Source organism: Pseudorca crassidens, chromosome 19 (assembly GCF_039906515.1).
Source record: "Pseudorca crassidens isolate mPseCra1 chromosome 19, mPseCra1.hap1, whole genome shotgun sequence".
Classification (NCBI taxonomy): domain Eukaryota; kingdom Metazoa; phylum Chordata; class Mammalia; order Artiodactyla; family Delphinidae; genus Pseudorca; species Pseudorca crassidens.
In genome coordinates this window covers 31,098,514-31,111,264 of record NC_090314.1, presented here as the reverse complement: position 1 = coordinate 31,111,264, position 12,751 = coordinate 31,098,514, and the positions used below count along the sequence as shown (strand labels likewise).

General features: G+C 36.3%; 1 protein-coding gene across 9 annotated transcripts in view; it reads right to left on the bottom strand.

Moving 5' to 3' along the window:
- STXBP4 (syntaxin binding protein 4) overlaps positions 1-12,751 on the bottom strand; it is a 193,437-nt gene that overhangs the window by 124,579 nt on the left and 56,107 nt on the right. For all 9 annotated transcript variants that reach the window (XR_010937457.1, XM_067715611.1, XM_067715616.1 and 6 more), the window contains 2 exons: positions 10,828-10,924; positions 8,393-8,484 (listed from right to left, as the gene is read on the bottom strand). Coding sequence is in view for 8 of the 9 variants with exons in the window: in XM_067715611.1 (XP_067571712.1) it covers positions 8,393-8,484; positions 10,828-10,924 (189 nt within the window). In the remaining variant the exon portion in view is untranslated. The remainder of the gene's footprint in view (positions 1-8,392; positions 8,485-10,827; positions 10,925-12,751) is intronic.

The following is a 12,751-nucleotide window of genomic DNA, read 5'->3' as shown; positions in this document are numbered from 1 at the left end:
TAATTTGATGGGAATTGGGTTAAATCTGTTTATTGCTTTGGGTAGTATGGCCATTTTAACAATATTAATTCTTCCAATCCAAGAGCATGGGATATCTTTGGATTTCTTTGAACCATCTTCAATTACCTTTACTAATGTTTTATAGTTCTCAACATATAAGATTTTCACCTCATTGGTTAGGTTTATTCCCATTTTATTTCTTCTGGTGTGATTTTAAAAGGTATTGTATTTTTATATTCCCTTTCTGATATTTCATTGTTAGTGTAAAGAAATGCAACCGATTTCTGTATGTTAATCTTGTACCCTGCTACCTTGCTGAATTCATTTATCAGTTCTAGCAGTTTTTGTGTGGAGTCTTTAGGGTTTTTTATAGAGAGTATCATGTCATCTGCATATAATGACAATTTTACCTCTTCTTTTCCAACTTGGATAACTTTTATTTCTTTTTCTTGTCTGATTGTTGTGGCTAGGAATTCCAATACTACGTTGAAGAGAAGTGATGAGAGTGGGCATCCTTGTCTTGTTCCAGATTTTAGTGGGAAGGCTTTCAGCTTGTTACCATTGAGTATTATATTGGTTGTGGGTTTGTCATAAATAGCTTTTATTATGTTGAGGTATGTTCCTTCTATAACACTTTGGTAAGAATTTTTATCACAAATGGACGTTGAATTTTGTCAAATGCTTTTTCTGCATCTATTGAGATAATCATGTAGTTTTTGTCTTTTCTTTTGTTGGTGTGGTGTATCACATTGATTGATTTGCATATATTGAACCATCCTTGTGAACTGGGGATGAATCCCATTTGGTCACAGTGTATGATCTTTTTTATGTATTGTTGGATTCAGTTTGCTAATATTTTGTTGAGAATTTCTGCATCTATATTCATCAGAGAAATTGGCCTGTAATTTTCTTTTTTCGTGGTATCTTTGGTTTTGTTACCAGGGTGATGGTATGGTGGCTTCACAGAATGTCTTTGGGAGTGTTCCCTCCTCTCCAGTATTTTGGAAGAGTTTGAGAAGGATCAGTAAAAGGTCTTCTTTTATGTTTGGTAGAATTCAAACAAGCCATCTGGTCCTGGACTTTTCTTTATAGGGAGTCTTTTTAAATTACATATTCTATTTCATTTCTAGTGATCAGTTTGTTTTCATTTCTAGTGATCAGTTTGTTCAAAGCTATCTTGAGAAAAAGAAGAGCAAAGCTGGAATTATCATGCTCCCAGACATGAACCTACACTTCAAAGCTACAGTAATCAAAACAGTATGGCACTGGCCCAAAACAGACACATAGATCAATGGAACAGAATCAAGAGCCCTGAAATAAACCCACACTTACATAGTCAATTAATCTATGACATAAGAGGCAAGAATATACAATGGGGAAGAGACATCCCTTCAATAAATGGTGCTGAGAAAATTAGACAGCTACATGCAAAAGAATGAACTGGACTACTTTCTTACACCATACACACACACAAAAAAAACACAGAGTGAATTTAAGACTTAAGTGTAAGGCCTGAAACTATAAATCTCCTAGAAGAAATCATAGGCAGCACACACCCTGACATCAGTCTTAACAATATTTTTTTGGATATGTCTCCTCAAGCAAGGGTAACAAAAGCAAAAATAAACAAATGGGACTACACCGAACTAAAAAGCTTTTGCACAGAGAATGAAACCACCAACAAAACAAAAAGGCAACCTACTGAATGAGAGACATTATTTGGAAATGATATATCCAATAAGGTGTTGATATCCAAAATATAAAAAGAACTCATACAACTCATTATCAAAGAACAGACACCCCAATTAAAAATGGGCAGAGGGGGCTTCCCTGGTGGCACAGTGGTTAAAAATCCGCCTGCTCATGCAGGGGACATGCATCCAAGCTCTGGTCTGGGAAGATCCCACATGCCACGGAGCAACTAAGCCCATGCACCACAACTACTGAGCCTGCACTCTAGAGCCCATGAGCCACAGCTACTGAGTCCATGAGCCACAACTACTGAGCCCGTGCACCACAACTACCGAAGCCCATATGCCTAGAGCCAGTGATTCGCAACAAGAGAATCCACCACAATGAGAAGCCCGTGCACCACAACGACGAGTAGCCCCTACTCGCTGCAAGTAGAGAAAGCCTGAACGCAACAACGAAGACCCAACACAGCCAAAAATAATTAAATAAAATAAAGTAAATTTATCAAAAAAAGAAAAAAAAAGGTGGGCAGAGGATCTGAAGAGACATTTTCCAAAGAAGATATACAGATGTCCAACAGGAACATGAAAAGGTGCTCAACATCACTAATCATCAGGGAAATGTAAATCAAAACCACAGTGAGATATCACCTCACACCTGTCAACAATGGTTATTATCAAAAAGACAGCAAACAACAAGTGTTGGTGAGGATGTGGAGAAAAGGAACCCTCATGCACTGTTGGTGGGATTGTAAATTGTTGCAGCCACTTTGGAAAACAGTATGGTATGGAGGTTTCTCAAAAAACTAAAAAGAGAACTACCATATGATCCAGCAATTCCACTTCTGGATATTTATCTGAAGAAAAATAAAACACTAATTCAAAAAGGTATATGTATTTTGTTGCAGCACTCTTTACAAAAGCCGAGATATGGAAGCAACCTAAGTGTCCAGAGATGGATGAATAAATAAAGATGTGGTATGTATATATAAACATATATATATATATAATGATATAATGTTATATATATTATACATAATATATACATACTATTACTCAGCCATAAAAAAGAATCTCGCCATCTGTGGCAACATGGATGGACTTGAAGGATATCATGGTAAGTAAAATAACTCAGACAGAAAAAAACAAATACTGTATGATCTCATTTACATGTGGAACCTAAAAAACAAAACAAACAAACAAATAAAATGAACAAAATATAACAGAAACAGACTCATAAATAGAGAACAGGTGGTTGCTAGAGGGGAGACAGAGCAGAGTGGATGCAGAATAGGTGAAGGGGATTGAGAGGTACACACTTCCAGATATAAAATAAATAAGTCACAGGGCTGTAATTTATACATAGGGAATACAGTCAAAAATATTGTAACAACTTTGTATGGTGATGGGTATAACTGGTTTTATTGTCGTAATCACTGCATAATGTATAAAAATATCATTCTCAATGTCGTACACCTGAAACTAATATTGCATCTTAATTATAACTTTAAAAACTATATTTATGGGACTTCCCTGCTAGTGCAGTGGTTAAGAATCCACCTGCCAGGCTTCTCTGGTGGCGCAGTGGTTGAGAGTCTACCTGCCAATGCAGGAGACACGGGTTCAAGCCCTGGTCTGGGAAGATCCCACATGCTGCGGAGCAACTAGGCCCGTGAGCCACAATTACTGAGCATGCGCGTCTGGAGCCTGTGCTCCGCAACAAGAGAGGCCGCGACTGTAAGAGGCCCGCGCACCGTGATGAAGAGTGGACCCTGCTTACCACAGCTGGAGAAAGCCCTCACACAGCAACAAACACCCAACACAGCCATAAATAGATAAATAAATAAATTTAGAAAAATGTAAAAAAAAAGAAAGAATCTACCTGCCAATGCAGGGGACATGGATTTGATCCCTGGTCTGGGAAGATCCCACATGCCATAGAACAACTAAGCCCGTGTGCCACAACTACTGAGCCCACACACCACAATTACTGAAGCCCGTGCACCCTAGAGCCGCCACACAGCAACTACTGAGTCCACGTGCCACAACTACTGAGCCCGTGCCCTGCAACTACTGAAGCCCGTGCACCTAGAGCCCGTGCTCCACAGCAAGAGAAGCCACCGCAATGAGAAGCCCGCGCACCACAAAGAAGAGTAGCCCCCACTCCCCGCAACTAGAGAAAGCCCACGTACAGCAACAAAGACTCAACGCAGCTAAAAAACAACAACAACAACAAAACCATATTTATAGTAATTGGAAACCAAACCAAACCAAACCACCAACCATTACACAATTAGACTAAGCTGATTTTAAGGCAAGAAACATTCTAGAAATGAAGAGATTCAATATCTTGTCAGAATACAACAATACTAAATAGTATACACCTAATAATACAGGCTTAGGATATGTAAGGCGAAAATTAGCCGAACTAAATAGAGATTATAAAACACCTCTCTCTCAGTAACAGACAATACAATAAAAGGTGACCAAAAAAAGATTAATGAAATAGAAAATTCTAAAAGTAAATGGAAAATGTGAACCACATGATTAACAACTGTGACCTAACTGACATATAGGAAGCACTGCACTCAACAACTGTAGAATATACATGCTTTCCACAAGATGGGAAACATTCCATAAAATTGACTATATGCTGGGTATATGGTCAAAGGATCAATACCACATAGAATATGCTCTCTAACCTCTGGAATTAAGCTGGAAATCAGTAATCAAAAGGGAACTATATAACTAGAAAATATTTAAAACACTTTAAAATAAGGAAACATTATATGCTGTTGAGTCATTATTAAAATATGACCTATAGAAACTTATGGGTGTGATTACTTGTAAAAATTGTGTTGTGAGTTCCCTGGTGGTCTAGTGGTTAGGATTCAGTGCTTTCACTGTGGAGGCCTGGGTTCAATCCCTGGTTGGGGAACTGAGATCCCAGAAGCCATGTGGTGTGGCAAAAAAAAAAGAAAAAAAAAAAGTGCAGTACATCTATGAAATAAAAAGCAATATCATCAAAAATAAGAATTAAAAATCTAAAAAAATTCCATGTTAATGTTTGATAAATTTTAATATCTTGATGAAAGGAAAAATTTTCTAGGAAGATGTACATTAACAAAATTATTCAAGAAGAGAACAAAACCCTGAATAGAACAACCTTAGAAGACATTAAAATAAGTAGGAAATATCTCTTCTCCTGAAAGATCTAGGCCCAAATCACTTGGTATATGAAACATTTTCAAACCTTCAAGGAACAGAAAACATTTCTATTACTTAAACTGTTTCACAAGAATTGGAATGGGGACTTCCCTGGTGGTGCAGTTGTTGAGAGTCCACCTGCTGATGCAGGGGACACGGGTTCGTGCCCCGGTCCAGGAGGATCCCACATGCCGCGGAGTGGCTAGGCCCGTGAGCCATGGCCGCTGAGCCTGCGCGTCCAGAGCCTGTGCTCCGCAACAGGAGAGGCCACAACAGTGAGAGACCCACGTACCACAAAACAAAACAAAACAAAACAAAAACAAACAAACAAACAAAAAGAATTGGAATGGTATACAGCTGACCCTTGAACAATGTGGGGGGTTAGGGACACTGATCCTCCACAGGGTGGAAAATCCAAGTATGACTTTACAGTAGGCCCTCCACATCTGTGGTTTTGCACTTAAGGATTTAAGCAACCTCAGATTGTATAGTATTGCAGTATATACCACTGGAAAAAAAAAAAAATCCGTGTGTAAGTGTACACATGCAGTTCAAACCTGAGCAGTTCAATGGTGAACTGTAAAACTTATTAATTAAGTAAGATAATGCTAGCTTCTTTTAAAAAATTAAAAATGTAAAATGACTCAAATATCATGGAAATTAATTTCTTGTTCACTTTTGTAGCTCCTATTCAACAGTATTTAGAAAAAGTAAAAATTTGTGAAGGAGACAAAGTAATTAATTTCAAATGTCTACCTAGAAAACCTAAGATAAATAACTGAAAAATAACTGGAATAAGGGAGTTCAATAAAGTGGCATCACAGAGAATAACCATTCAAAAATTAATCTTTATTAATCATCAATTAGAAAATATAATGGTAAAAAAATTCCCATTTCCAATAGCATCAAACTATAGCATACTTATTCAGATCTAACAAGAAATACTTAAGACCTACATGAAGCAAGATATATTTTTTCTTTCCAAAACATCAACAAAGATCTAAATAAATGGAGAAAAAAATCACGTTCGCTTCTCCCAAACCACCCTCTATATTCAATGCAATTCCAATTAAAAAAAGAAAGTCCCAATTGAAATTTTATTACCATGGCAAAATGATTCTAAAGATCATGCAGATGATCAAAATCAAGAAGTTAAAAAAATATTAGACTTAACCTAACAATAACAATGAACCTAGAACTAAACAATGAACCTAGAACTAAAAAGCTAGAGTAATTAAAATAATAATGTAGTGGCAGAGAGAAATGGATCAACAGAACAGAGTGGTTTGTTTAGAAAGAGAGCTATGTACATGTAAAGGAATGAAATTAGAACACTCCCTAACACCATACACAAAAATAAACTCAAAATAGATTAAAGACCTACATGTAAGGCCAGACACAATAAAACTCTTAGAGGGAAACACAGGCAGAACACTCTATGACGTAAATCACAGCAAGATCCTTTTTGACCCACCTCCTAGAGAAACGGAAATAAAAACAAAAATAAACAAATGGGACCTAATGAAACTTAAAAGCTTTTGCACAGCAAAGCAAACCATAAACAAGATGAAAAGACAACCCTCAGAATGGGAGAACATATTTGCAAACGAAGCAACTGACAGAGGATTAATCTCCGAAATATACAAGCAGCCCATGCAGCTCAATATCAAAAAACCAAACAACCCAATCCAAAGATGGGCAGAAGACCTAAACAGACATTTCTCCAAAGAAGACATACAGATTGCCAACAAACACATGAAACGATGCTCAACATCACTAATTATTAGAGAAATACAAATCAACACTACAATGAGCTATCACCTCACACCGGTCAGAATGGGCATCATCAAAAAATCTACAAACAATAAATGCTGGAGAAGGTGTGGAGAAAAGGGAACCCTCTTGCACTGTTGGTGGGAATGAAAATTGATACAGCCACTATGGAGAACAGTATGGAGGTTCCTTAAAAAACTAAAAATAGAACTACCATATGACCCAGCAATCCCACTACTGGGCATATACCCTGAAAAAACCATAATTCTAAAAGAGTCATGTACCACAATGTTCATTGCAGCACTGTTTACAATAGCCAGGACATGGAAGCAACTTAAGTGTCCAGTGACAGATAAATGGATAAAGAAGATGTGGCACATATATACAATGGAATATTCCTCCGTCATAAATAGAAACAAAAACTGAGTTATTTGTAGTGAGGTGGATGGACCTAGAGTGTGTCATACAGAGTGAAGTAATTCAGAAAGAGAAAAACAAATACCGTATGCTAACACATATATATGGAATCTAAAAAAAAAAAAAAATGTTTCTGAGGAACCTAGGGGCAGGACAGGAATAAAGATGTAGATGTAGAGAATGGACTTGAGGATATGGGGAGGGGGAAGGGTAAGCTGGGATGAAGTGAGAGAGTGGCATGGACATATATACATTACCAAACATAAAATAGATAGTTAGTGGGAAGCAGCTGCATAGCACAGGGAGATCAGCTCAGTGCTTTGTGACCACCTAGAGGGGTGGGATAGGGAGGGAGGGAAGGAGACGCAAGAGGGAGGGGATATGGGGATATATGTATACGTATAGCTGATTCACTGTTATACAGCAGCAACGAATACAACAATGTAAAGCAATTATACTCCAATAAAGATGCTTAAGAAAAAAAAAAAAAGAAAGAAACAGAGCTGTGTATCCAGATGCAATTTAGTATGTATTAAAGTTGTATTTCAAATTAGTGGTAAAAGTGGAAAAGGATGGTTATTGAATAAATGACGTGGAATAAGCACACATGGTTATCCATTTGGGGCCCAACCTCATGAATAAACAAAAATAAGTTATCTATATATGATATGTTAACACATAATATAAATTGGGAAGACCTTCTTTAATAATGTAACAGTATCAAAAATTCATAACAGAAAGGACTGAAAGATTTGGCAATATAAGTGTCAAAGGTTTGTAGAACAAATGAGTTACAAAGTTAACTGACTTCACAATTCCATTTTATGTAAAGCACAAAAAGAGCAAAACCAATCTATGTTGCTGGAAGCAAAAGAGTAGCTGTTACCTTGACTGGGGGTGGGGAGGGCAAGCGCTAGTAATTAGAAAGGAACTTGGCGAGTAGGAGACAGACTTCAGGGTCCTGGTAGTTTCTTTAACGTTATGTTTCTTGATGTGGATGCTGATTACACAAGAATGGTTCAGATTGTAAAATTTCAGAGGGTTTACACTTACGATATGAGTACTTTTCTGTGGTAAATTTAAAGATGGGAATAGCATGAGGGAAGAGTGAGAGAGGAGGATAGAGGAGATCAAGGTAAATTTTTACTTTTGATTATCTGTATTTTATATATTTATCCAAAAAGCATGTATCATCTGCATAATTCATTTTTTTAAAAAATAAAAAAAGCCTATATATATGACAGATAACATTTAAGACTTATGATTTAAGTGCAATCAAGACAATTCTATAGGGCATACTCTACCTGTGAGTCTAATATGTTGGAAATTTCATGTGCACCAACATTTGCTTCACCCAAATGCAAGGAAAACAAGTTTCTGGCAACCTGGACAAAATCTAAAATAGAGCACATTTCAGTAAGAATACAGCATTTAACCGCATCTAGGCAAACCTTACCTTTTTCTACATGAAGCTGAAGCTATGTGTTATAACTAATGCTTAAAATTTAACTTACTTAAATTACCTTAAAATAGTGTTAACTGAAGTGACAGATAAATTTAAGTTCACATAAGAAGTAAGAGATAAACTGGTTTTCACTCATTTCATTTAACTTTGCTGAAGTTAATAAATCAGATACGATAATGAAGCAAATAAATGTCACAGGCATAACTATCTCTCCAACTCTTTTATTATGAATAGTACTTTTTCTAAAACATATGATAGTATTATGATTTACAGCTTTTCTAGCCAAAAGAACCTGTGGTTTAATAATGATAATAATAATAGCAGGAAATGTTTCTGTAACAGCCTCTATATGCTACGCATGGCCCTTTGCGATTTCATCTTGAGAATTTTCTGCGGTAGTTCTTCTCATCCTCTCCATTTGACAGTTTGGGCTAAGATAAGTTAACGGTCTTAAACCTTCCAAGGCTACTTGGCAAATAAGTAGCAGAGCAAGATTCCATTGAAGTGTGACTCGAAGGCATATTCTCTTGTTTGTTATATAACACTGCCTGATGCCAACCTAGCAAACTATATACTTCTTCAGACATGGAGTGTGACCTGTTCATCCATCTAACTTCAGGTTTTTTTTAAATTTGATTCTTATATTTTTAGTTTCCAGTAATCCTTTTAATTGTTCCTATTTTACAGTACCCTACTCTTATTGCGGATGCCTTAGTTTCGCTTATCTTTTTAAAAGATGCTAATTATGGTTTACGTGAAGTTCTTTTTTGCTCTTGTAATATTTCCCTTTTTCTGAGTTCCTCTTTTTCTATTTGTCTGATACTTTGGGGCTTTATATTTTATGTTGGAGGATTTCTCCAAATGTCTGGTGTTCATATTTAAGACGAATCAGGCACTAAATCGTTGATTGGAAATTTTGTGTGCATAACTCGCTTTGTCAATTAGTAGGTTTTACTACAGAGCAATAACGTGGTCAGCTATTATGATACTTTGTTCAGGTTCTTCAGAGAGAATCTTACAACCTCTTGCCTACAGAGCATACACATGGTTGCAAATATCACTGAGCAATCTGTGTGTGTTTTGTAAGTGATAATTCACCATACACACCCCCAAATTCCTTAGCTGCTGGCAACTATAGGTCCAGAATCAATCTGGTTTAATTTCTCAAGGGAATATACTTTTTTTCCTCTGCAAGGGTAAGGGATGGTAGTTGTGGATTACTTGAGAGGGGGCAGGGAACAGCATTTATAATTGCTGCTTAACACAGCCTTAAGTACTCAATGTTTTCAATTCCTAAGCCTTTCCAGGAATCAGCTTGTTTCCCGTTGTGATTCTCCTATCTCTTCAGACACTTGGACTTTACATGCCTCTGCTCACTAATTCATTTATTTTCCTCATCTACTTTGTCCTTATACATTGTGGTTTTACATGTATTTTTGTTTCTTGTTCTCATTACACTGTATGATTTAAAGAGCAGAGGGGAACAAATACATCTTTTTTCATCACTTCAAACCCCCAAATTTCTTTTAGCAATGCAGATGCTTTTAAAATGATACAATGTTGCATCTACTCTATAAGAAAAAAATTAAATACTTAATGCTGTAAAGGATACAAAAAACTGTTACATTCAAACATTACTAGTGGCAGAACAAATATGTGTGTAAAATGTCTCTGGAAAACAATTTATCAATACATATCAAAAGTCTAAGCCACTTATGGGGATTTATCCTAAGAGAAAGAAGAAAAAAAAGCTATATTAAATATAGAATTATTTATATTGTCAGTTAATGAAAAACCATCAAAATTCCCAATAGTGGAAAAGCTTAATATTATAGTATATCAATGGAGTATGTTCACAATTTGCTATCTTTAATAATAATTATAAAATAAAAATAAGGATAATTATACAGCATAATGAAATATTTATTATATCATACTGGCTGAAAAAAAATTAGAATTTCACAGTAGCAGAACTAGGGCTTCTATATATTATACTGTTTCTTTTGTTATTACTAAAGCAATGTTTGTGGAATAAATTAAAAATAAAAAAAGAATATGATGGAATATTTTAAAGCTGAAAGATTCTAAGAAAGTTCTCCTTTCTGCTGACCCAGTAAGACCAATAATTCTATCTGAGTCTTTAGAATACTGATTAAGGAACTTAAAATAGATGTGGTTTTATTTTTCTTTCTCTCCTTAGAAAGAAGAGGCACTCAGTGAATATGGGCCACAATAAGTTTCTGTGATGACACACATGATGAACCTAAATATTACCTCCAAAAGACACTGTCCCCTTTGGGTCTACTTGCACTTGCTGTCTCAGGGCTTGGTGTTGTTCTTTTGTGGGCTGAATACCAAGATAATTTAGAGCCTGGAAGGAAAAGGATTCATGTGAAGCAATTTTTCAAATCTCCAAAGAATAAAACTTTTCATTACAACTTTATTTTACAATCCACTGAAAAGAATCAATATCAAGAACAGTGATCATGATCAAAGAAAGTCTGATGACTATTTATGGATTAATTTTCCATAAAATATTAGCTTCTTGATCTACCACCACCTCATTTTTTCCCCCAAGGCTAGCACTTTGGCCAATGCCAAATAGCATATCCCTAGAACCAAAATTCAAACCATTTCTTAGTTTAAAATATGTGACATGGCAGAAGAAAAACAGCAAGGAAATCCTAATAAATCCGATTTAACATTAATTTTTCTAAGTAGCACTCTAAAACACTGATATTTTGTTGATATCTTCTTGTATTTGAGACCAAAACTAAGGATGACAGGAATTGGTTGGAATACAAAAAATTCTAATTTTTGGCTTGTTTATGGGCAGGCTTATATAAATAATAAACTAAAAAGCTTTCTCTGGAACCCTCTTCTCTCTACCTTCTCTTTTTAGTACCCATAGCTAATTAAAATTTCAGAGCCTGCTAGTTGTATTTCAGTGTCCATTCTCTCCTTGTTCTTTAGTAACAGAACCAAAATCTTTAGCTAGAAACACTGTCATTCAGCTAAAAGATATTTCCCAGCCCGTTCTGCAGCTTGATAAGGCCATATGACCATGTACTACCCAAGGAGACATAAAGCAAACTTGCAGGGAACTTCTGGTAAATCTTTCAAAAGTGGAGTAGGTACTTCTTGTCCCTTTTTTCCTTCTCTCTTTGGTCTTAATTAAAAGAAAAAAAAAAAAAGATGAAAGAAGGAAGGAAAAGAAAGGAGGGAAGAAAGAAAAGATGGCTGCAATTTAAGTAGTCATCTTGGTTCATGAGCCACCTCAACAAAGATGGTGGAGCAGAAAGATACTTAAAAGCATGTATAACCTCCATGCCAGCTCTGGATTACTTTCTTTCAGGTTTCCTTTTGGTGTAAGAAAAATAAATTTCTAATGGAAACCACTGTTATTTTAGGTTCTCAGGTTATATATAGCAAAATCTAATCTTAACTAATGAATAAGGACTGACTAGATGCCCTATTATCGGATTCTGGCAAGAACATCAAAACTAAAATGTAGGTAAAGGTTAATACTAGTAATTGTCCTTATATATTCCTTCCTCCTTTGAAATCTGTTCAGTCATCCATCACTTCACTTACCAAGTATTTATTTAGTGCTTACTATTTGTTAGGCACTAAACTATACAAAGGGACACAAACAAGATATAGCCACTACTCTCAAAGAGCTATGGTCTCTAGGGAGAGGATAACATGTAAATAAATGTAATTAGTGCAATATGTAATTTAATAGAAGTGTGTACAGGATGTACTGTGGCAAAACTAAACTGGTCAATGTATAGGTGGCTGGGCACAGTGAGAAAAGGAGTCAGAAGGAAGGGAAAACATCAGGAAAGATTCCTTCAAAAGTGATTCTAGAGCATTTTAACCAAGCGTCATCTGCCTGCCCTATCTACACAGTCATTGCCTTGCATAACATGGAATAATGATTCTTAACTTTTGATATTCTTTTTTTTTTTTTTTTTTTTTTTGTGGTATGTGGGCCTCTCACTGTTGTGTCCTCTCCCATTGCGGAGCACAGGCTCCGGCTGTGCAGCCTCAGCGGCCATGGCTCACAGGCCCAGCCACTCTGTGGCACGTGGGATCTTCCCAGATCGGGGCACAAACCCGTGTCCCCTGCATCGGCAGGCAGACTCTCAACCACTGTGCCACCAGGGAAGCCCAACTTTTGATATTCTTTTCCTTC